Source organism: Salminus brasiliensis, chromosome 10 (assembly GCF_030463535.1).
Source record: "Salminus brasiliensis chromosome 10, fSalBra1.hap2, whole genome shotgun sequence".
NCBI classification, from domain to species: domain Eukaryota; kingdom Metazoa; phylum Chordata; class Actinopteri; order Characiformes; family Bryconidae; genus Salminus; species Salminus brasiliensis.
Window position 1 is genome coordinate 34,354,733 of NC_132887.1, and position 26,206 is coordinate 34,380,938.

The 26,206-nt window shown below is 45.0% G+C and overlaps 1 protein-coding gene across 2 annotated transcripts in view; it reads left to right on the plus strand.

Moving 5' to 3' along the window:
- esrrga (estrogen-related receptor gamma a) overlaps positions 1-26,206 on the plus strand; it is a 73,329-nt gene that overhangs the window by 17,658 nt on the left and 29,465 nt on the right. Inside the window, exons 3-4 of one of the 2 annotated variants that reach the window (XM_072689923.1) lie at positions 4,571-4,986; positions 7,998-8,114. In XM_072689923.1, coding sequence (XP_072546024.1) covers positions 4,571-4,986; positions 7,998-8,114 — 533 coding nt within the window. Of the gene's footprint in view, positions 1-4,570; positions 4,987-7,985; positions 8,115-26,206 lie in introns of both variants that reach the window. The other variant, XM_072689922.1, reaches the window with a different exon arrangement.

The following is a 26,206-nucleotide window of genomic DNA, read 5'->3' on the forward strand; positions in this document are numbered from 1 at the left end:
ATTATTATTGATATTACTCTTTTGTGATCATTTATCTTGCGTCATTTATCTTATGTATGGTTTGCTTGTAGCGTTTTAAAGCGGACTATTTAATAGAAATGTGAGACATTAATACAGGTTTAAAGTTTAGCTCATAAACAATAGTCACAATGTTAATCGCATTGGCAATATTGTGCAGAAATATTGCAATTTATTAATTGCTCTGAATCGTTCAGTCCTTATAACAAGCGTTATGTGATATCACCAGTGGCTAACTGTGCCCCTTTACCTTTCTCCCTCCTTCACACCTAATATAATTGCAGGTGACATTTGCAGCAGTGCACAGGCCCTACATTTCCAGCATACTCAAACTCCCAGCACATGCCACATCAACTTGTGTTGCATGCAGCCCTGCTCAGCAGATCGTTTAAATTTTTTTCTATATCTACAGTGAGCGCTTGATGGTTTCATACGCCAGTACTTGATGATGTAGCTTAATACACAGAGCAAATTTAACTGCCAACCATTTTTTAACGCTGGATAACAATAAAGCCGTAACAATATAGAACAGCTGATTACTTTCATCCATTTTTAGAAAACCTTGTCTCCCTGCAGTACTATAGCCAGGCTTTTTTTGTGCCCTCCACTTGACAATGATTATTTCCATTCATAAGCTTAAACTAAATTTTAGTGCTTTTCTCCATTAAAAAAAAACTTCTTTTGTTAATGGCACACCACGGAATTGAAGCCGGCGCCAGGCATTGCTGAAAAACAGATAAAATCATTACCTCTCAAATAGTCTCTTCTCTGGCAGAAAGGGCTTTCTTTTCTTCTAAAATATAGTCTTTAGAATTCCATTTCTCTTAGAGCTAATGTGAATTTTACTGCCTCTAATTTTAGATTCAAGTGCAGCCTAGAATAAAAATCCCGTCGTCTGACAATTGAATTTATAGATAGTTGTGAATATTGCCAGCTCGGATTAATGGAGTCATAGAATTTCAAAGAGCGGGAAGGAGGGTGGGTGTGTGGCATGGAGAGAGAAGGAGAGAGAGGAAGAGAGAGACAGTGTAGGAAATAGAGTCAGGGAGAGACAGAGAGAGGGAAGTTTTGGACCAAGTTAGAGACAAGTATTCTAAAATAGGAAATGTTGCCTTTGGTCATTCCCTCTTGAACTAAACACAGTCTTCCTATCGCTCTGCAGGATTAGCATTTACCTTTCAAACCACCCAAACCTGCTTGACCCTGATGCCATAAACAGAAGAGAGGGAGATCATGTTTACAGTGTAAATTTGGAGCCAGGGCCATGCTTTTTTGTGTGTTTTTGCCCATTTTTAACTGGCTTACATAAGGACACTTTACTGGAATGTTCTAGAATGACTGAGACTGTTATCCCAAGCAGACCGGTACTCCTGTGTGTGTGTGTGTGTGTGTGTATGTGGGGGTGGGGGGCATCGATAGAAATGTAAGAGAAGCTTTTTCATAATCGATTGCCTCACAAAGCTATGCACCCTACCAGCTGGCTTGAATCAGCAGATTCAGGCCAGAGGTCTTACACCAGTAATGGCAGTACTATACTAATACTACTATTTTGAAAGGGTAGCGGTTCAAAAAGTGGCTGAAAATGTGTCTTATATTAATTTGTTCAAAAAGCTGTACCATACCAGCCTCAGTACATTGAACTGTTGTTTTCCTGTTTATCAGTTTTGTTTTCAATTTGTCCCTTTGACCCTTTTTCTCCCAATTTGGTGCTGCCACTTAACCCACCCGATCGTAACTGACCCTAGCACTAGCAATGCTCTTATCACCATTGCCATTGCTGGGTAGCCGACACACTCGGAGTAGAGCGTCGGGTCCCCAGCTCCACGGCACCGACTAACAGACGACTGTGCCATCTAGCATCCATTAAGAGTGCTAAGGGGAGAGAGCGCCATCTGCCCACCCGGAGAGAGAGCACTGCCAGTTGTGCTGTCTCAGACTCTGTCCGCTGATGGCAAAGCAGCATCTCTCTAGTGCATTAGACCGTTAAACCACTTGGAGCCCTCAGAATTCTAATCTTTCAACCCATAAAACCCATTGCAAACCTGTATTCGAGTCTGCATCTAAATTTCTCACTCTCTGTACATACATCTACATAATGTCTGCCTAATATTTTCTTAGTAGTTACTGAGTAATTATGTCAGTAGTTTGTAGATAATATTTTTTGAGATGAATCTGAATAATAAGCCTGTGATTCAGTGTGGTTTAAGAAGTGGATTTGTCATTTATACTTACCTGTTTAAATGATAAAGTGCTGGTTCCCCCCCTCTCTCTCTCCCTCCCTCCCATTCTCTCTGTCTCTCTCTGCCTGTCTGTCGCTCCCCCACTACTTTATAGGCCTTAGAAGAATCCACCTTTTACAAGCCGGCTGGCTTTTTAGAACCCTCATTTAGAAGCGGGCTTCCTTAATTAAAAAGACCTTTGTGTGGTCCTGCAGCCTGTCTGTTTTATTTGTCCTCCTTCGTCTCCTGTGTTAAAACCCGCTCCTTTGCCTCGTCCATGTAAATCTTCAGTGAGTTCCTTTTTTTGTCTATATATAACGGCATTGTCCCATCGCTGATGTCTCGGGTTAAAGCACTTTGACACAGAGGCAGCCAAGTGTAAATAGACAGAGATCGAGCTTGTACATACACTTGTGGTTTGTGTGTGTGTGTGTGTGTGTGTACTGTCATGCAGGGTTAATGAAATCACAACAACCACAGTCTACAGAGATCTTCAGCAATAAACAGCTGCATTGTGGTTAAAGTAGATCTTCATCCGCTGCCAAATTAGCCAGGCCTAGCCGAGTCGTCCCTGAAACCTCCACCCACGGTCCTCAACCATCCAGATTGCGGGTCCTTTGGATAGTTGTCAGAGGGGGATTGCTAATCCACTCTTCCAGGCCTTGCAGCCTCCTTTAAGACAGAAGAGAGATATCTATTAATTACAGCACTCATTAATAGGCCAGTCTCCTAGGACTGTGTGCCTGTGTGAGGGTTGAAGGCAGGAGAGGAAGGGGGGCTCCACTAAATGGGTTTGGCAGTATTGAGCGGTGGAGGATGGAGGGGAAGGGGGAGGGAGGGGTTGTGATATGGAATGGCCTGCTCTTTTGTTAGCTTTTAAGGGTCTCTGCTTTTAAGTGTGTATGTGTGTGTGTGTGTGAGACTGTGTGAATTTTGCTTGTTTCACTAGGTGCATTTCTCTCTCGTATGTGTGTGTGTATGCATGTAACACTCTGTGTTGACTGGCTGTGGGTGAGGATGATGAAGCTGCAGATCCGCTCCACACTGATTACATTCATGTAGAACAAGTTGATATTGACTGCGGAATGAGTGATGGCGGCGGGCTCCAGGCAGCGTCCCTCTTCTCTCAGCAGCCTTGCGCCCAGCTATTTCTACAGGCTACACCAGGAGATCATCTGTCAAGCTGCATTTTGATCACTGTACCCCACCTCTTTATTTACTATCAGGAGCTTATATAGCTGAATAGTGGAGAATCAGTGTACAATGATAGTTCAGTGTATAAAGACACATAAACAAACATTTGGGATCCCTGGAGATCCCATATTTAGACCTTGCACACGTGTGTAAGAAGGGTTATCACTTTTAACAGGCCTGTATACTTTTGTAACTTTTTTCGAAGTTCTCACTAAGCTTAACCTGCTACCCTGCTACAGCTCTAATACTATTGCTTATAATACTCTAATTCTAATACTGTAGTACTCTGGTTCATGGTACTGCTACTAAAACCACAACTTTCGACTATTTGCACAAATCATACTGCTAACAGTGCATGTGTAATACGTAAGCAGTAGTTTTGCACAATAGAACATGTATTGTCATTTCTATTTCTATTTCTGTACTTAATGAATTCGTTTAATGAACCCCAGCTCTTTTAACAGCAGTAGAGGTTAGGGTTTACGCAGTCCATTCTGCCTCGATTATGTAACTTAATTTTCACTTTGAATTGGGTTTCTTCTTCCTCAGAAACGTGGCAATACTTATAATAATCATAGTGCTGAGTTGTCCCCGCTACATTTTTGTCTGTATAATTCATCTTGTGGTATGCTAACGTTTTTGTGCTGGTGTCACCACTCCAGCTCCTATCCTCAGTGGCATGTAGATTTAGAATCACTCAGACGCTTTAGTGGGGCCCAGGGGAGCCCGTCGCTTTGCTTTTTACGCGCCTCTCCTCTTATGTTTCCTCCCGGAGAAGTCATTAACACTGGGGAAAAATGGGTTTCTGAATTCACAGTTGGTAGGCTTTATGTTAGCTGCTGAGTGCTCTCTCTTTTCCCAGGTTTTGAAAGAGAGCGGCAGAGAGAGAGGGATACGCTGGAAGGTTTGCTTGAGCATTGTGTGTCAGAGCCTGGGGCTTCCGCTGCCTTTGTTTGTCTCTGCCAGTCTGTCTGTGACAGCAAGATGGCATGCCTTGTAGCCTGGCCCAAAAACATGATAGGAACACAAAGACTGCATGTTATTGTCTGTCGCTTTCTTTTTCCTTCTGACAGCTGAGATAATGACGTGTGCTGTTTTTTCTTTTTTTTCTTCTTCTGTTTGTTTTGTGTCTCACGCAGGCTGCTTTGCAGAATGTCCAGCAAAGAACGCCACATTGAGTCCAACTGCCCCTCCTACATTAAAACGGAACCCTCCAGCCCTGCCTCACTGACGGACAGCGTAAACCACCACAGCCCCGGCGGTTCTTCGGACGCCAGCGGCAGCTACAGTTCCGCCATGAACGGCCACCAGAACGGCCTGGACTCGCCCACCCTGTATGGGCCGGCCGGCGCGCTAGGCCCCAACAGTGCCGGTGCCAAACGCTACGAGGACTGCTCCAGCACCATTGGCGAGGACTCGCAGATCAAGTGCGAGTACATGCTGAACTCCATGCCCAAGCGCCTGTGCCTGGTTTGCGGCGACATCGCCTCGGGCTACCACTATGGTGTGGCCTCCTGTGAGGCCTGCAAGGCCTTCTTCAAGAGGACCATTCAAGGTTGGCTTTTACCCTGCCTCAGTCACACAAGTGCAGAATTGCGTAGTGATGAATGTGTTAGACAAAATTGGATCCATTGGTGGTCCTAGATTGAGGGCCAGGGCTTAGGACAGGGGTGTCCGAGTCCAGTTTTTGAATGCAGCAGCACTGCAGTTTAATATTGTACTTCTTCTTAACATTCTACATAACATTTCAGTATCTTCAGAATCATCAGTAAATTAGCAAAGCCTAATGAGTCTAGAGTGTCGAAAGCGCAAAATCTCTGCAAGCCTGTAGTTCTGTAAGAGCTGAGTTTGACATATTTGGCTTAGGTGGGAGGGGAGAATTCAATAAGCATGATAGTTAGAGCAGTAGAATGCACAGTATTTATGTAAATAGGCCTTTTTTAGACCATCCCTAATTTAATGCAAATATCTGCTAGATAAGGACAGTATATCCATACTTTACAACAGAATAAATAGTCCTCTAAGAACATAACACAATGAAAAACATAAGTGGATGAACAAATGGGTCAGATATTGTGTTTGGCTCAAGCATGAGCCAGACCCTTCGATGCTGGGAATTTGACATATTGGTATGTTTCATCCCATTAGCCAATGAAACTCTTGGTAATTTCCAAACCTGCCTCATCCAGCTGGGTGTTTATTGACTTCCAGGCTGACTGGTTTTGGATGGGGGTGGAATGGGGGGGATGTGAGGAGCTAAGGCTAGGTTTGAGGTGGGAGGGGGGCAATGGCATGGCCACTGTGGCCACTCTGAGCCTCTGGCAGCTGGTATAGAGGTGGCACCCCTCCAATGCCACCTGACAACCTGCATCTATCACTTCCCAATTGAGCTGCTCAGTGCTATGTGCGACCACCGTATGGGCCACCATGAATATCAGCCTGTAGAGACGCTTCCTGCTTATGAAGGCGTCATTCAGTTCAGTTCCCTCTCCCCATACATCCCTGGGAGAAACGGTGGCTTAAGGTCAGTCCAAGGCCACGGTTTGGACATGAGTCGGTAATGAACTCCACTGGCGTTTGACTCAGATTGATGAGTGATGGGAGTGCGACGTGTGGTATGAAGACAAGGCAAGGCGCCCAGGACACTTTTCCAAACATGTTCGGCAGGGCCAGAGTGATAGACAATGGATGTTGTACTAATAGACTGCCAGCATGCGCAAAACATACACGCACACACACAGGCACACATAGTGGAGCCCTCTCTGCAGTGTTGATATCCAGGGCACAGCTCTTAGGCTATTGACATTCAGCAGCAGAGGGAAAGTAAGAGGCTTGCACGCCATATTGGTGAGGATTTTTCCCCACTTTAAGCATTCCCTACTAGTTAAGACAACTCAACTAATCTGTCCCCGTGAGTTGCATAGCTCCTAAACGTGCATCTTCATTTCGCACACACTCTCCACACACACACACACACACACACACACACATGATCTGCCAAATCCAAAGACCCTAATGGGACCTGGTGATTACCTGACTAATGAGTATTGGACCTTAGTCTAATGGACATGCATACTTTAAATACTGTTTCCTGTTGAATTAGCAGTCTTGAGCATTCAGTCCCCCTGCTCGCACTGCTAATCTGCTTTTTAATGAGGAAACATCAGTTCACAGAAGAGAAGTCAATACAAATCAGTGTTTACAAAGTCTGATTAACTCTGAAATATTTCATCAGTGAGAAGGTCCCAGACGGGACCCATGTTAATTGTGTGAGTGTGTGTGCGCATGCACGTGAATGTGTCTGTGTGCTTGTGTGTATGAGAGAAGGAGATTGCAACAATCAGGGTGTAACATAGGTATCTGCTATAGGCACTGCCATTACAAAGAATCTCTCTGTAAAGAAAGTGCAGATTTTGTCAAAGGGGATTGCAGTCCCCCCCCAAAAGTTTTGTAGATGTACAAAAGATGTAAACAAATTGGTGATTGGATTGGAAATGCACCATTCTAGAGATTCACAGTGGTGGTGGATAGGAACGTCCAAATCAAACCTCTAAATGCTTACAGAACTTCATTATGTGACATTATTGCCACTATACTGCCTGATGATTTTTTTTGTGGGGTTCTAGCAACACACATTTTATCAGTTCTACATATGTACAGATATGTACTCTATGTTGTCCCCTAATTATTTGCAAAACACAAAAGCAACAAGGATTACAACACACAAAATCCAGACCAGTGGAATCCGCCATGTCCAAACGTGTCCAGTTGCCATGTCCATCCCTCTACAATGTTGTAGTTTTTTCAGAAGGAGTATAATACTTCTTTGTCCAGAGAAATGATAGTTGTTGCAAAGCAGAAAATGCAACAAAGTAGTAGCCAAAGACAAATTTAGTACTATTTTACCTTTAAAAACCATTTGAAATAAAACTCATTGGTCATTTTGGACCGTTATATAACAGCTATATTTGCTTTATAGACAGTTTGTGGTCCTGGTTACTATCAGCACCTCTATTTATGGCTCAGGTTTACTCAATCTTGACTTTGCATTTGCTGCATTTACTGACATACAAAGGCATTTCCATTCCTGCAGTCTCTGTCAAGTAGAAATAATGTGAGGAAATAATCTGATCAGTATAAACACTGTTTTTTATTGTATTTATATTTGAACCTTAGTTTAAAGGTCATCCAGTCAGTACTTATATATTTAGCTGTCTTATATAGGTAGATTTGGATGTTTGTTAGAACTTTTAACAGTCATTGTTATAATCTTTTTTAGCTGTCTGATATTTTCACCAACCTAGCTCCTGAAAACCTACCGTCCTGTAGAGCTTCATTCTGAACTCTAAACTAATGCACCTAATGCAGAATTCATTTGACCTTGAAGACCTTGATTAACTGGATCATGTGTTTTAGATTAGGGCTGGTGAGATAGTGAGCTCTTCCAGGAGCAGGGTTGGAGTCATCAGCAGTAGACTGTGAGAGTGTTCTGCAGTAGGTTCTAGGCCGTCTTAAACGGTCATTAAACACTCTCCTCTTCTTTTCTCTCTACATGCCTGGCCACAGGGAACATTGAGTACAGTTGTCCCGCCACCAACGAATGTGAGATCACCAAGCGCCGACGGAAGTCCTGCCAAGCCTGCCGCTTCATGAAGTGTCTCACCGTCGGCATGATGCGAGAAGGTGAGGAGAGAGCTTATGAGAGAGAGAGCAAGAGTGTGTTGTGTGTGAATGAACTGGGAAAAAAACAGTACAGTTTAGCTTTGTTTTTCTTCAGAGCTCAGAGGTAAGAAAACCATTTATTCAGCGGGGAAGAAACAGCCATAGAGAAAATAAAAAACAACAAAAAAATAAAGTGGAGCGGGTCTAGGAGTCAAGGTTGAAAGTGAAGAGCCTCCCAGCACCGTGCCCTCAGGTCACTCTTTGTCAGCCGGATGGCAGCTTTGGCCTCAGCCCCTTCGGCCCACTCTTAACTAACAAGCGTGCTTCTTATTTAGAGAGCCAGCCTCCGAGGCATGTTCTCAGAGCTCTACCGAGCGGACAAGCAGGTATGCTGAAGCGGCCGGTCTCCTGTGGAAATGCCTTGGCCGGTGCTTTCTCAGAAAACACACACGCTCTGACATTGGGAGTTTGTGCAGGTCTCTCACCTATGTGCTAAAAAAGTCTCAGCTGATACCTTGCACTGCACACTCCACGCCCTCTTAATAATAATGAAACCCATGCCCTAGTAGAACTACTTTAGGGAACCTTTGAAAGGGAAACCGAAAGTAGTTCTTTTAGGTCATTGCTCCAACAAACCTTTTGTGGCATCTTTATTTTTCCAGCATGTATATCAAGCAGAAAGGCAGAAACCACAAGCATCCCACTCCTCCACTTCTCTCTTTTACCTCTTGTTCTTTCTCTCGTCCTCATTGGACTGGACACGGAGTGTTCTGTCTGCTTCCGAACGGATTTCCGTCATGCTTGCAGTGAAGGAAGATGAGAAAGAGTGTGAGGGGAAGGCTCTGTTTCTGTCACTCACAACATAGGACCTGTTTGAAATGTGCAGGTGTGTGTGGAGGTGCTGACAGACCTCATAGTCTCAGTGCAGAGCCACAGGCGAGGCGAAAGAGTATGTGTGTGCGTGCAGACATGCTTTCCCTTTAAGTTATGATCAGGTGGACTGCTCCTTATTCAGAGAGCTACACATGTACACATATAGCAACACACACTCACACAGACATGCACACAAGCAGGCCTGCAGCAAGCTTGCCTCACATAGACCTTAACGGTCAGCTCACATTATATACCAAAACAACACAGCTAGGGAGTAACAGCAGGCAGAAACACCCCACAGGTTCACATTTGTGTGTGTGTGTGTATGTGTGTGTGCTTCTTAGACCTGTGTACATGCATTTCTTTCCATGCGTACAGAATTTTAAACTGTCCGTATATACACACACACATATATATATATATATATATATATATATATACACACACACACGTTACACATAATATATACATGAATATATGAATGTATATACTATTTAATTGCTCAGGGTTATTTACTTGATGATTTTGTATGTCGCTCTTTCACATTCTCAATCTCTCTCTCTCACACACACACACACACACTCTCTCTCAGCAATCCCATTCAGTTCTACTCTTGCTCTGCACAGGCCGATTTGCCTATGCGACTGGTGCTGGTGACAGGTAGGTAATTGATACGTAGGGGCCTGTTTTCAGAAGGCTCTGAAGGATGTAGCTGCATGTTTGATATGGCACCTTCCCCCATGAGCACGCAGACAAATAGCAGCCTTTTGTTCTCGCTCCTAGCCACCCATACACACATATATCAAAATGGCACCCTATGGCATGGCCATTTGTTGTAAAGTGCTTGAATTTAATACTGAGGTCTCCCTCTACATATGAATAAGGGTCATTTGGAAAATTGATTCATCAATTTTTCGTATTTTGGTTCTTTTCCCCCCGAAAACACGACCTCGTCAAGTGAAAGGAATAGACGATGACACAAAAAGCCTGTTTCAGCCTTGTAGCTGTTGGTGTAAAGAGTTTGTATTGCCTTTGTAGCGACAAACTTTAGTTGTAGTACCTTTTTCTGTCCCTTGTTTACATTTGACTGTCACTATAAACCAGCTAAAATTGTTGCTTTTAATGGTAGTTAGGCATGGTTAGCTGGTATTTCGCAGCCCTGAAGCTGATTTAACTTGGAGCTGTCATCTTGGCAACTTGTAAGTTTGCTAGCGGACTCTAATTGTGGCTGGCTAACCGTGCTGAGGTGTGGGGTAAGTCATCGTGTCAGTGGCCATAGCGGGATGAGAGTCGGATGGTTGTGGGGGAGGTTGGGGCCTTAGCCATGGCCAGCAGCTTGCTGTAGGGGAAGATGTGTCTGAAATTAGCCCTGTCACCCCAGGGAAAGACATGGGGGTGGGGAAAGGATCAGTAATCCAGATCAAACAGGATCCCTCTTGCGCACACACACACACACACACTGTTGTGATGAAATCCCTTCTCTTACCGGGCCCTATCCCACAGGGCTCCCCAAATCACCCAGCCTGTGCTCTACTAGGTAGAGAAAGAACTGAAACACACTTATCCACACACACAAACTCATAAATATGCACACAGACACTACTGCTGCAAACTCACTTCAGGGTCGACACACGCTCGCCGAGTCGCCAAGCACTACACACAAGCACCCACACACCGACACACACATACCCACACACTTTCTAGCTACAAGGAAATTGCTGCCTCCGACTACTTCTCTGTCTGACCCTGGGGGCTAGCCACCTGCCGCGCGGCTACCTCCAGTCACCCAGCTGTAAAATTACATCCACGGGTGTACAGACAGGCCGAGACATGCCCGAGAGCTTTGCGAAGAGTCACCACTAACCTGCTAAATGCTAATGCTAAGCTACCACAGACAATGTGTTCTGAGAAGAGACTAGTGTTGCTTATGGCTTGGTTGAAGAGTGGTGAGAACGCCACGTCTGAGCAGCCCACACACAACCGACTAGCTTAATGTACGTTCTGAAGTGGAAATGTGCACGCGCACACACACACACACACACACACACACACTTAGGTACATATATGCTTTACATTCACATATTGTCACAGAGACTAAAGCTTCACTTATATCTGTAAGCACTGCACCGCACAGCAGAGCACAGCACAGCACCACTTCCCAGGTGTGTATGGCTGCGCAGAATGTTCCCTCTCTGGAATAGGTGTGCAGGAATGGCGGCAATGATGATGATCATGCAGGACACTCATCCTTCATGTCTGCACCCACAGATGGATGCGCTCCTCCAGAGAAAGCTTAATGTGTCTCCTACATCTTTCTCTCCCTTTTGCTGTTTCTCTCTCCTTCTGAATAATGTTCCTCACCTTGCAACTGCCACTACACTACTCTACATAATGTAGTTTTGGCTACTTACACACATGGTCCACATACAAGCTGCCTCGCCCATTACCACAACACACTCGCTGTTTCTCTTGAAACCTTCTAGCATTCATTTGTCACTTCCTCTGGGAATAGTAAAACACTGCATTCTTCATGATATAAAACAGACATTACCTCCCGTTCTCCCTGGGCCTCCAACACCCCCCCCCCCATCCGATTTCTTCTCTCTGTTGCATGTGTACACATCTCTACACTCCCAGTAGGGACAGAGAAAGAGAGAAAGAAGCTCAGTCTGGCAGTGATGGGATGCACCTTCCGAATATGTACCACCTAATTCCTGAAGTAGGCAATTAGACTACTCCAATTATTTGGCGGTGTTATAGCAAGCACCAGTCCTAACGAAGGCTTCGGTTTGGGATTCTGACAGCGCGGGCTCTCTCTGCTAGACCATCTCTCTGGGGAGGCAAGCCGCTGTGGAAGCAAAGCAGCCAGACCTGCCTTTACATATGAGTAGGGCTGAGTCTCTCCCTCTCACACATACACACAGATCGGTTAGTAAGGAAAAGAGAGCTGCAATGTACCAAGTAATCTGGGTGTTTGCTGTTTGCAGTCCTCTTCAAAGGTCCAGTCTGCCAAAAATGCTTGCATGCCGCCATGCCCGCCTCCTCCACACCCTCCAGACCTACATGCCGGATTCCTACTGCACTCTAGCACACTAGGTCGAGTTCAGTGGTCTTTGAGTACCTGCATTTGAGCAGATTTCCTGCTCTAACACACCTGACCTTATCAGCTAATTAGCAAACCTGTTATTAGTTGGTGTTTGGGTGTTACAGCAGGCACACTCCAAAATGTACAGGAGAGGGAATACCCAAGGACCAAGATTGGGATAATGTGCTCTAGTATATTCAGAAAATCTCAATAAGCTCCCTCATGAAGGGGTCTGTTGTTTTCTTATACAGCTTGAAATGCTTAGAAACTGGTTCAGCTTGCTAAAGTGGAGCTTATAAAGTGTCTCAAATCACACTGGACGCACCCAGACGGATGGAAAGAACCCCTCTTCTATTTGTTTATTTGTTCCATCATTCCTTTACCTGGCTTGAGTACCGTGATTTACACCACAGACAGCGATTTGGCAGAAGAAAGACAGCTCAGTCAGTCGGGTCAAGATTAAGATACTGTTTAGAATTTTTTTTTCTCCTCTGCCTTTTATTACTTTACATCTCTCCGTGGTACAAAGCGGTTAGCTCTAATGGTGATGACTTCGAGCTGTCAGACTTAAGTCATCCCAAGTGTCTTTCGGAGAGAAGTAGCGTGTGAGGCTAGAGAGAAATAGACAGGGAGACGGACCCGTCTCGGCCTCGTCAGGGAGTCCCGTGGAGTGCATCTGTCTCACCTCCTCCCCTCTTCTGCCACTGTTTTTTGTTCCCAGACCATCTCACCATCTAATCTCTCCCCTTCTTCCTCTTCTTCCCCTCTCTTGTTAGCTCCCCCTCTCTCTCCCTCTCTTCTTCACTCATGCTCACGCACCCTGTCCCTTCCACCACTGCCTGTGTCTCACTCTTGCGCTCTTCTCTCCCTCTGACGGAGGGCATAAATCATTGTGCTGTCAGCAGCGAGGCTCGCTGGATTATGCAACACCGCCATTCATTTAGAGCCCAAGGAGAGGACCCGTCTGAGACCACCCTCCACCCAGCACGCTCCCTTACCTCTGCTTCCCCGAAATAGAGAGCCTCTGTCTTAAAGAGGGCTCTCTAGGGGGTGATATCATTATGCAGTCATTCTTGCTCTCTCTTTTTTCCTCTCTATCGCTCTCTTCCTCTTTCCTTACTCGGGTTTGTCCTACTTTATTTCTAGATAGCACTCCTGCCTTTGTTTCTAAATGTCAGCTTTGGCAACTCAATTTTTTATGCAGCCGGTTTGTTTTGCAGTTACTGCTCTAAACCTTTCGATTCCCCATTCCTTAGCTGTTGCAGTTGCCATCTATTCTATCCAGCTAGAATGAGCGGCACTAGATCCACCTTCCGCACTGCCCACTGAACCAGCATCCTGAACTTACTGTAGGATAAGATTTTGTCTCCACATTGACTGGAGCAAAGGTCTGCTGCCATAGTCGAGCCATACAAGACCAGAAGCTCTTTTCCATGTACATTTATTTTTACATTTATGATATTTAGCTGACGCTCTTATCCAGAGTGACTTACAAGGCAACTTGTATTACAGAGGAGGGCCAATGTAGTGTTAGGAGCATAGTCACCCAGACTGGGAATCGAACCCCAGTCTCCCACATGGCTCACTGCTCACTGGCAAGTAGTGGTGTAGTGTGGCGCCACACTAACCACCATGTGCATCCCAACACATACATTTTTCTGTACTGTTTCCGTGCAGCAGAGCCTGGTTTTCCAAATGTATCCAGGAGAATAATGCAAGCGGTGGTCCTTCCCTCAGACCTCTTTAAAACCCAGAGCATGTTCTGTGCACAGGTTGAGTATGGGGCTTAAACAGCTGGAGATGCCCCCACCAACCCAAACCCCCTTTTTGCTATTTCGGAGATCCCCTCTGGCACTGCCTAAAACGGCACACATAATTAGGGCATTAACTCCTACTTAATTGGTGAGAACCTTTTTTTTTTCTCTTCGGCAAGAGAAAGGTCAGCTTCGTGCGTTTCCTCCATTGCATCTCAGCTGAGGTAACGGAAGCTTCAGCTGCACTAAAATACCTTCTTCCCCATCCTCCTTTTGCAATCATTTTCCAATCCCTCTTTCCACAGAACATCTTTCTCTCTTTTTGTCCCTGGATGCGTGCGATCCCCAACTAAATGACCTCTTTAGGCATTTGAATAAAGCTACTAGGGGAATTGGTGGAAGTCCCTGTGCGGAACATGAAGAAGAGGGAACCGGAGCCAGGAAGAGAAGATTTCCCCAGGCTGCTGACTTTGGGAGATTCCCTCCCTCTGTTTACTACTTTCCTCGCTCCTGAACCTTTAGAACCAGCTAGAGGGACAGCTGGAGGTCTCTCCCATCACCACCCCCAGGGACAGAGAGCGAGCCAGGCACTGGGTTATCCTCTCTGACACTCTTGCTCTTAATTGAGGCAGACTTTGTCCTGAAAGAAGGCTTGGCACAGCCATGCCATGGTCCCCGATGCTCTTGAGCACACTCCAGAAACACACAAGTGCCTTTACTCTTTACTTGCAGAAGTGGTTTGGAAAACCGTCTCTGGCCTTTCTTTCTCACATATGCCTTTTTCTTGCTTGGCTCTCAACAACTAAGGGAAAAAACATGATCGTCTAAACACCAGTCGTGACAGTTTAGTAAACGATAGTGTGGCACAGTGTCAGAGAGATAGTCGGGGGCTATCTCTCCTGCCAAGTGGTCCCGGAGGACCAGAATAAATGCATGCAGTGTGGTGAATGCATCCTAGCTCCAGCCTGCTAGAAGCTCCTAAAGCAACTGTGGCAGCTTCTGATTGAGTGGCTCCCAAATAGATCCTGGATAACTTCCAGGATTTCTGTGTATCCATCAGCACTAACGCCCTGGATAGCTCTCGTCCGTAGCCCTGAAGAATGCCCCCTGCGGGGATGTTTACGTGACAACTTTGTCCACCACCCACTGACCTTTTAAAGCCTCCCTATTGGTGTTTGCCGCTGCACAGGTGTGGTGCAGCCACTCACCCACCTGTCTGTCATTACAATGCAACGGTACCGATGCAGTGTCCGCAAACAAGACGTGACCTGCGTCCCAACCGACACTCTATGCTGCCCGTGTCTGGGCAGCCTGGATTTGCCTATGCTAGCCCAACGTGGCTGCCTCCTTCTGCTTTGTTTTGGTAATTTGTGAGCAATTTCCTTACTGGGCTCCACTTGGGCGTGAAAGCGCCAGCCGGACAGGGCTCTCCTGCATGTCCAGTTCTGCACTGCTGCCTGCAGACGCCGGTTCTTTGCATAGTGGGGGCCCACGCTAGGTCCCACAGACTGCACTTTTCCAGCCGGCCGGGCTGATTTGGTTGCAGGGGGGGCGAGGGTGGTGCTTTTGGCAGTGGGCAACCCACATGCACAGCTGGCACCCAGAGCCTTGTCCCTATTCCTCCACATCCAGATCGGTGCTGGCGGCCACGCCGTGACCTGATCGCAGCCTTCTGCTGTGCAGAATGACTCAAAAAGCATTTGCCTTTCAGTTTGGCCTATCTTCACGTAGGAAGAAGCAACACCTATCCCACACGCGCTCACACACACGTAAACATGCATGTCACAATCTCTGTAGGCACATGATGTGTATATCATCACACCCTCTATCAATCTTTGTAAGGACTGGAGTGATTGAGGAGGAGAGGGCAAACGTGAAAGGCAGAGGAAGAGGTTAGAGTGGCAGGCGGCTCTACTAGAGGCCCTAGGGGGGGCTGTGTGGGCTAAATTTGGCTCGGTGTGGACCTGCTGGCTTTGAGAGGCTAGATAATAGCAATCTGGGAATGGCAGGGGCTGGCAGGCAAGTAGACAGCGCTGAAGCCGAGCATTCCAGCAGTCAGGATGACACGCACACCGCACACTCAGTATTTGTCACCACAATGGTTACAGTCCTAGCTCTCTCTCCAGCTAGCAACTTTAAACACCACAGCACATTTTGTTTGGTTGTAAATCTGGCATATGTCATAATGTAAAACTCGTACACACTGCACCCCTCCGTTATCATGCACCGCCAACCCAGCAACTTCAACGTGCTATATTAACTAAAACTACACCAGTACACTTCCATACATCTTTTTGTATGACCCACAGAACTACTGTTCAGTCTATTCAGTTCGAGTGACAGTGTGCACAAAAGCAGTTGTGTAATTTGCAGTTAAATAGGTCATGCACATTAAACAAAGCATTATAAATGCATTTCTATTCGGAGTTGCTTCTCCATAATGCACGTCATTGGGCACCTGCTAATTTCTCATCCAAAAATAGTAACGAAACGACCTGTTTAATTTGATACTGTGTGTTCATCTATCAGCCTTATCCCCACAGCTGTCTCGGCCTCCGATGCGGGATATCTCTTTAATTTTCTCATGTTCCACTTCTGGTGTAAACTAACATAACTCCTCTTACAATGAGATATTATGATTTGTTCTGTGTTGGTTAAAAACAAAAGGCTGTACCTACAGGATACTGTGTAAGGAGTGAAGTGTAAGGGGTAAACACAGAGAGGCTATATATTCTATATCAGAATATTCAATATTTCATTAAATTGCCACCGCAAACTCCTGTCAGTTGTGTGTAGCTGACCCATGACAAGCATCACATACACTCACAAGCGCGCGCACACACACACACGCGCAGGTGTTAGTGCACCTCCAGTACACCTGTCAGTCCCGCACAGAGGCAGCTAGAGTCTAGAAGCTGATTGACAAGTGGAGGTTCTTTAGAGGAAGAATTAGAAGGCTGATTTTGGTGGGTCATACCCTCGTCACTCTGCTGCACCACACATATTACTTGTGTTTAACTCACTCACACACACACTTGTGTGGGTTTACAGTAGTAGTAGTAGTAGTAGTAGTAGTAGTAGTGTACAGAACCTATAAATTAAGTGGCACTAAGACTATTTGTCAAGACATTTCCTTGTCCACCAAAGCAATTGTCCCCTAGACCGTGCTCTATGCAATATTAATGGCAGCCTGATTATTGAGACTGACTAATTTGTTCCCTTCATTTGTTCCCCTGTAAATTCTTTTGTCAGGTTGTAAAGAAGCTTGTATTTCTTCTTGAGGTGAGTTTAACAAACATAGGAGAGCATTTTGAGATTTTTTGCCAAGCAACTCCTTCTACAATCACTCATTATTAGTATTAGCACTTTATCATTGGGTCAGTTGGTCTATGATGGCCAGGAACATGCTCTCGAAGCCTCTTAACCACAGAACAAAATGTTTTTCGCATGTGATTATTAAGCCATTAGCAAAAGTAATCCAGACCATACCTTTGGATTACACTAAACCTTTGTTTGGTGTGATCAACTGGCAATCAATAACTCTGGACACCCTCACTCTAAAAAGGCAGGAACCGATGGCATAGTCTAAAAGGTCCAGCAAACACATGGGGCACGGAGAAACTGCAATTACCTACTTCCCTTCCTGTAGCCAGACCTATAGCAGCCTGCAGGTGTACTGCTCCCACCTCAGCACAACCCCATTAGCCTTCCCCCCTGCTTTATATTAACCAGAGTGGCCCACCCCCCAGCACCATCCTGCTGCTTTCTCCTTCTCTCCCGCCCTCACTTCCTGCTCTGTTGCTCCAAGGCCTGCCAATGCAGTCTCTCTTCATCAGACGGAGAGCCAGTGTCACTCAGCTGCCTGCCAGCACTGGACCTTCTGTTTGAAGGCCCAGGCCATAGCAATCTCCCAGCTCTTGATAGACTATGACCGGTCACAAAAAGAGCCATGTCAGTGGTGGTTGTGGAGCATTTATTTATATATATATATATATATATATTTATTTATTTATTTTAATTTTTTAGAAATGCAGTCGTGTTGAATGCTTGTGTTCACGTGTTCTAGAACTTAGTAAAACTTTGCTACTTTAAGGCCCTCTGCCTCAAATGCCCTTCACTGAAATGCACAACATACACTGGATGACTAGTTAGTAGCCTCTGTATGTTATCACTCAGGGGATATGAGGATATGTTGCCATGATAGGGAGAGTGGTGTATGTGTGTGTGTGAGTGTGTATGCATTTGTGTGTGTGTGTGCGCAGTGGAGGAGCTTGGCCTGAGACACACGACTGATGAGACTTTAATTAGATCATTTAGTGGCAAGGAATTGTTGAGGCAGAGAGAGGCCTTGTTAATGCAGACATACAGCTCACTAAGTAGCTCTCCCTCAGCCGCGGTAATAACATAACCCGGCACACACATATATAAATGCACACACAAACACTCTTGACAGTTACCTTAAATAACAGCCTTTTAAAGTGAACTGCATTTGCCCAAAAGGGTTTGAAGATTTGGCTTGTGAATTTCATGTTTGTCAATATGACTCTCCCTCTCAAGTGTGCACTTGAACAAGTAGTTCACATCGACTAATGGGTTAGCATCAGAGCCTACATGGAGGGGACTCGAGGGAGAGCATGTGTGCAGGTGTTTGTGAGTGAGAGTGTGTGTGTGTCTGTGTGTGTGTGTGTGTGTGGGGGGGGGGGGGTTGGTGGAGTGTTTGAGGAATAAAAACTGAAGCTATGCACAACATTAGCCTTGTGGAAATTAGGTCACAGTAACTGATTATCACTAATGCTAATTATATTAATGGCACAGCTTTGCCATGATAGACCATTTGTGTAGATTCACACTACACACACACACACACACACACGCACAGACTGAAATAGATTTGGTTCCCAGTTTAAACAATCGCCACGCAGGCAACAGCGCAAAACGAAAGAGGAAAAGAGAGGACGGTTGTCGCATCAGCCCTGAAATTACATTGTACTTTGACGGATTGTGGGCTCGTTTTGCGGGAGCGACGGCGTCTCATTTGCCCCTGTTTGATGTGGAAGTGTGTCTAGAGGGGGGGAAGGCACTCCATCTCGCCTCTAATCGAATGGCTGGGGGAGCCACGGTGGCCGATGACCACCTGCCCACAGCCCACACTTCGCTGATCTGCTCTCATCGAGTCCACCACCAGGCCAAATCACAACCCCAATCGCCTCCTTTAGGGGCTGGCCACTGCTAGATGCTTTCACCCCCAGTGGCTTTTAACGCCTCACCAGTTGTGTCTGTGGTCCAATCAGAATGCTAAAACTGCCCAGGATGGAATATCATTGTTTGTTATTGTAGTATTATCCTTTACAAAAGGCTGAAATGTGCAAATTCAGCCCTTGCAATACTACTATTTTGTCAGTGTCTTACAGCCATAGCATGCGTCTTTCATCATTTACACTTTTAGGCATATTTCTCTTCAGTTCCAAGCTTCTTTGCTGCTCCTGATTTGCTATTGAGCCTTTCTGTGCCTCATAGGTGTGCATCGTTAGGAGGCAGTTCTATGCACAGTTTGCCGTACCCTTACAAAACATTACAAGCGCAGTCATATCAAGACCCCCATAGTCCTTCCCTACTCTATCCTCTCTCTCAGGTGAAGCACAGGGCCCTGGGTGAATGCAGTTTGAATACGCTGCATTGTCTAAACATATCGGCCCGCCAATCAGTCACCACAGAGCCCCGATAAGAGAGCTCTTGTATTATTGAGTCAACAATTGGGAGGTTCTGTCGGCCTGAAGATAACACCTGCTTATTCCTCTTGAAGGCACAGTGGAAGAAAGGAGCCGTCCACGGCCGCCTTGTATAACCGCTTCAATTACCATAAAACCACTGCCATAGTCCAGACTGTGAGGACAGCTTGGCTGCTGGAAGAGTCAGACACAGCTGTGCTTGTATATATGTGTGTGTGTGTGTGTGTGTGTTGTGGGTGAAGACCATAAGATAGCAGCATGTTTCCAGTTATGAATTCCAGCGTTTCAATTATTCGCTTGTTGCTCCATCGTGGCTCGGTGGTCCCCTTAAAATTTTAGGCTGCAATCGCTTCTGATTGGGCTACCAAATTAAGCATTCAGACCCTTCATTAAAAAATGTCCTTGCATGTTACATTGTTATAGTCTCATAATAGTTCTGAAATAGGGAAGCCACTGCCCAGCTAGTAAGGACTGCAAAAAGACCTGTGTGTATGTGTGTGTGTTGCACTTCATCTGATTTTTGTTTGTGTTTGTTTTGCCCTTGCAACAAAAGCGTGAACCTGTCGATTGCCGCTCAACACAGATCCTTTTGTATCCAGTAGGAGCACTCTGCAGCTGTTTGAAGTGGGAGAAATCCAATGTTGATCCGATCAAACGACATCCAGAAATCGGCTCTCAGCAATATTCCTGCACTCGAAATGATTGTCGTTCATCACTTCATCTATTAAGTTGCCTGAGCGTTTGACAGCTCACCATTGATGCCCCGGCGAGGTACAGGCCGGACAGAACTGGAGTTTGTATACCATTCCATTTCTCAGGAAATGCGTCAAGATCAGTCCAGGCCTGCTCGCCTCGCTCAACCCTGAAAGCCACAATTGGGGAGATTGGGGAGATTTGGCAAGCTGGCTCCCAGGTCTCTTAAATAATCTTTGTTTTCAGACTATGATGTGTGTGTGTACGTGTGAGGATGTGTGTCTGTGTGTATGAAGTAGATGGGGATATTCGTATCTCTATTTCAAGTTACTAAGCAGGTTACGAGCTTGACATAATAATTAAGGAAAGAAGATAACTTGGTAATTCACTGCAGCTTTGAATGAGTGTGTTTCCCTGTGCATCCCCGCTGTATCATTCTCTCCTGCATGTGAGGAAGCAGTGTGAACCATGGACACATTTCATCAGTACCCCCCCCCCCCTTTCTGGTCATCTTTTAATATTGAAGGCTCATTTGTTAACTGGGAATGGCCGCTTTTCTCCTTGTCCCCCCCAACGCTCGTGCCCCCCACCCCCTCCGTTTTTTGTAGGCTTTGGAAATATAATTTTCAATTTTTAATTTGATTCATTTAGATTAAAATCATTAATCAGGACTGAAAGTGAGTTAATTTTCTGGAAAATAAATGAGCTTGTTCAGATGACTCTTTATTAAGGTGTGTGTGTGTGTGTGTGTAGGGTGTGGTGGAGTGAAGGAGGGTCTCATTCAGGTATTAAGTTAGTGAGGGAGAAACTGAGAGAGAACCAGAAGGACAGAGAGCGAGCGAGCAAGCGAGTGAGAGAAGATACCTAGCTCAGCTCTTTTTTATCAGTCTTTACATTTCTGACACACAGTTTGTGGAGGTGCATTTGTGCAGCTGGAATTGTTCCACTAGTCGGATCAACTCCAGCTAAAGCAGTGCAAGGTGTTTTCGTTAAAGCTGCTCAGGATCTCCTGCAGTTCAGCTGCTAGTGAGTGCTCATTCCACAGCCTTTCTGCAGCACAGCTTACAGTCGGAAGGGGCCACATGCTTGCAGGTTATTCGTTGTGCTCTGGGCATCTTGTCTGTCTACTTTAGCACAGTTGAAATATTGCATGAATAGCTGCACGTCTTACATAGGGTCGTACGACTGGTGTTAGAGAATCCTGCAGTAGTGATTTCAAAGCATGCTTTCGGTCGTGTGCTGAAACGTGTTGTCCAATTCATCTACTGTGATCGAAATAAACGGCTAACGCCCTCCACAAACATCCACACTCACGCACGCCAAACCTGGCTTGTTTGTCAAGATGGTCACGTCTGTTTACTCGTCGGTGGTCAGCACATTTTCACAGGATGCAAATCCTCACCGAGAGTTGAGCCGAGCATGAGCGGAAATCTTTCACAACACACTCACAAAATTCAAAGCAGCCGGCTCCGATGTCCGCAAATTCAAAGCGCCGCGTTCCGATATTTAGCTTTCGCAGCTGCCCACTCAGAGTGCTAGAGGCCCCGCCAGGAATTCTGAACAGGTCGGCGTTGAACATCTGAACACACAGAGCCGTGCAAGACAAATGCAGTCAATATTTGCCTTGCTCTGTAATTATGTTATAGCAGATAAGAATATACAGCCAAGCCTGTAAGTATTTGGAGAGTGACAAAAGTTTTCGGCATTTTGACTGATTGACTGATGAGCAGTTTTATGGCCAGGTGTTACCTGCTCCCTCATTACGTCATGACAAATTCTAAGATAAAAGGTCTGGAATTCTGAATTCTGTTAAAGTTGACTTTCCTTGAGTGTGCAAAGCATAGCCAAAAATGCTCCAAAAGGGTGTTGATACAAGTGAAGGATGGAAAAGAAATGAAAGGTTTCATGATCCAAAGCATACCATGTCATCTGTCAAACATGATGGAGGCACTGTTATGCTATGGGCATGGCTGGTTGCCTGATATAACTGCTAGTAAAATTACCAGAATGAGTTCTGATGTGTATAGAGCTATGCTTTCTGCTTAGATGCTGTTAAACGCCAAAAATGAATTCAATATATCATTGTATTTATGTTATTGCAATTATTTTGCATACATATATCATAGGAGAGTTGTGGAGTAATGGTTTTATTAGGCTTATGTGAGCTGTAGGGAATTTAGTGGCAATAAACAAAAAAAACTGACTTGGTGGGCTGCATTTACAGAAACAATGCAAATAAATTCTCATTGGATTAGGAGATTGAGAAGACAGTGTCTCTAGCACCCGTCCCTATGGTCCCCATGTCACCTCCCTGTCTCTCTCCCTCTTTCGCTCTCAGTCCCTTTATCTCTCTGTCTCTCCATTCCTATTTTCTGAACTCTCCTCTTTTCTCCTGGTGAAGATTTAATAACTTATTCGTGCAGGACTCAGGGGATCTGGCAACCAACAGTCCAGTTGCTTGGCCATGTTCATTTGTTCCTGCCCAATTTGCATCTGATGTGGAAACTGGCGGTTTTGCAGCCAGCACTTTACTCTTCCTCTCAGAATGGGGGTGTCCCCCACACAGCGCAAAAACCTTGGCTCTCACCATGCACTTTGTTTTCGTCTCTGCCGGAACGGCACAGTTTGGAACTAATAAAGGCATACACAGAGGTGGAGCAGTACAACTGCTGAATGTGGCAGCTTGTGGATGATGGTGTGATGATTTTCTTGCTCTGTTTCAGAACTGCTGGAGAGTATGAGCAGGACTTTTTATGTTGTGTTCTTCTACTGTTAAAAATGTGGGCTTTTAATTGCCTGTATTACTATTACACACCTACTGAACTTTATAGCAGGTACTCCATGTCTCCTCGGACTGCCATTTCCTCCCCTCTTTTTTTTCCTCACCCTTTCTTGGACACCTATGTGAAGTTGACGGCATCTTCCCTGGAAACCTCCTGTTCAGTTTCCTTTTTACAGTGAACCGGTAATCTGGCAGGCTTAACTCCTAGCTTGATTGAAATCCTTTCCGAAGGCACGGGTTTGTCTTTGAAGGGGGGTAGGGTGGGATGGGATGTAGGCTTATAGGCCATGCTGGTGTACTCATGCAGGAGAAGGTGGGATGTCAGCTTGTTTCCAAATAGCACACAGCTACAACCTTGCCTGGATGGAAGGATGGATATGTAGATGGATGGAAAGATAGAAGGAAGGATGGAGTGCAGTAATACATCCTAATTTACCAGTGGCTATTTTAAGCCAGATAGTAATGGAAGGCATGTATGCACTACTAAACTGACGCAGGGCCCCCCCCCTCTGTGCTCAGTGTGAGCCCACACACTGTACATGCTTTCAGCCTCCCTGACCTAAGTACGTTTTAGCCCCCAGTTAACCTCTACAATTCTTTTCTCTTTTTTTTCTTTCTTTTTCCCGTCTACATAGAAGAAATATCCATCCAGTGGAAAAGGCTGTTTGGGCATTATTTGATTGTTGAGCTGCCTTGGCTTTACACATAGGTCATAACTTATGATTGGACCTGTTAGAAAGCAACACTTAAGAGCATATGCTTGGCATATCACAGAGCAGCTGACCTTTGTTGCACAAACTTCTGTTCGCAAGTGTGGAAGTGTCAGCTGCTGAAGACTTCCATATTTACAGCCAAAGGCGCCATTCTGATATTTTTGAACACGTCTAGGTCTGGATATCACGATGATGTGCCTACTGTAGACTGCTAAGTACTGGCAGTAGTTTTGGCATGTTAAGACAGCATAACATGATTCCAGATATAATCCAGAAACTTCAGAATCTTTAAAGACTTGGAAGACTGGAATTGTTCCAGTGCTGTTTTTCACAAGCCTGTTATTCAGTTATTTTGAGAGAAGACATTTAAGTACCTAAACAATGATACTGGCTCCATGTCACTTAAATCATTTTTTGGTTCAACTAAAGCTTAGAATGGTTAATATTTTGCTGTTAGGTAGCCTACATTGCTGAAGAGCTACCCTAGAGCATTTATGACTAGTGTTAACTAATAGTCTATAATGAGTAGCCAATATTTCTTTCACTGAAGAAAGGGTTTTATCATTTAAGGCCAAATATATAGTGCCCTGGTGTCTGTATCATGATCCATGCCAAGCCATGTTGCTGTCAAAAATACAATGAGAGGGGCTTGCTCCTACTAATAGCCTAATCAACGTGCTGGCCGGCAAAATTCCGTCTTATTTTATTGTCACTCATAAATATCCATTACCTAATAATTTAGCAGATAGCAACTAATTTATTCCGTAGCCTTAGGCCCACATGCTATTTCAGGGATGGTTAGGAGGCCACTATAACTATGAACTACAGCAGATATTGTTTTATTAGGCCTGGTCATTGAAAATCTGCCAAAAGCACAGTGTATTGAAACACATTATATTGATAGCCTCTGTAGACCCTGTACCTTTTTCCATGATACCAGTAAAGCATAGTAAAAAAATGTACTGTTAAATAATTGTTTGAATAAGGATTTGGTCCTTTTCCCCTTGTGAGCTTCTGACAGTCATCCTTCTTACTGGAACTTCATGTCCTTTCTCTATTTTTCTTGTTTCTCTTGATATGCTTCCTGCCAGTGGCACTGACGTCAGAGATCTCCAGCCACGTCTCACTGATTAATTTTTTAAAGAGCCACAACTTGCTGGTAGCTTGATTGCTTCACACATGCTTCCCTGTAAAGCTGCTGCAGACGGCTCACAGGATTCCACGCCACCTATGAAATTCAAAACAAGCCTCGTAAGAGCTTTATGGTCATCTGTGGGGTTCTAGTAAAAGGAGAAAAAGGTGGATCATTTAAAACAAGGCAAAAATACAATTCTTGTATTCACGGCTCTAAACAAGACGTGTGCCTGTCAGCTTAATTAAAACAGTGGAGTGCCTCGATTAGATGTAGATTTCCAGTGGTGTTGAACGGAATTACCAATACTTTTCACTTTTCTCTTATCTGGTAATTAAGAAAATGCAGCTTGAAGATGGCATGAGGATTTCCCTGCTTAGACATACTTACAGTTCTGATACATACAGTACTATACAATATATAGTACAATAATAGTTCTCAGAACTTTGTGACCTCCTTTTGGTTTCAATGAAAATTGATCAGAGCTGAACCACATGCAGTGCTTCACATTTGTAGGGGTCCGATCTTTATTGGAATAGTGGGCACAGAACCGCTTTGGCAGCTTGCAGGCTGTGAAGCAATGTTGTTTTTCAACACCGCTTCATACCAGCTCATAGATACACAGTCAAACAAACTGTCGGCAGTCCTTTGCATCCACACACGTGTGTGAAACCCAATCTAGCAATGGAGGAACATGTGCAGCATGGCGCCTTGGTGCTTTATAGTAACAGGCCAATAGTGGGCCCTCCACTGGACAGATGCATTGTCACAACAAGCGTTCTTGAGTGCCGTTTGCAGAGTTTACAAAGGGCAGGAGGCGCCTGTTTGGTAGCATTGAGTTCCAGGCAACAAGGCTGGTCGAAGAAACAGAGCCCTAGCTATGCAATTAGCCCTCTCATCTGGGGAAGGGGAGTGTATATCTAATGCAGTTGCTACTCAAATAACTTCAGAGACAAGATGAGGCGAAAATTTTATTTCTTCACTCAAAGCACGCACCAATCAAAATTTAGCTTGTTCTAAGTCCAAGCAGAAACGATTGAATCTACCCAAGGACTGCCCAAGCTGGTCTAATCAACATAAAGGAAACATGAACCATGTCTTTCTTCTTGCAGCTTCCCAGAGCTAGCCTGCATCAAGCACCCATACACTGGATATTATTACACTACATTCATGCCCCATATTGTAGAAATACATAATGAGGGTTGACAGTTTCTTGCTTTGCAAAGATGCGTTTTTGCACTGTTTACTCTCTAGCTGTTAGGGGTGGTGGGGTGTTGCAGTAAACTTGGACCTGAGTGTTAGTAACCTGACCAGGCTCATAAAAGCCACATAAATCTGGGCAGCATTAGCCA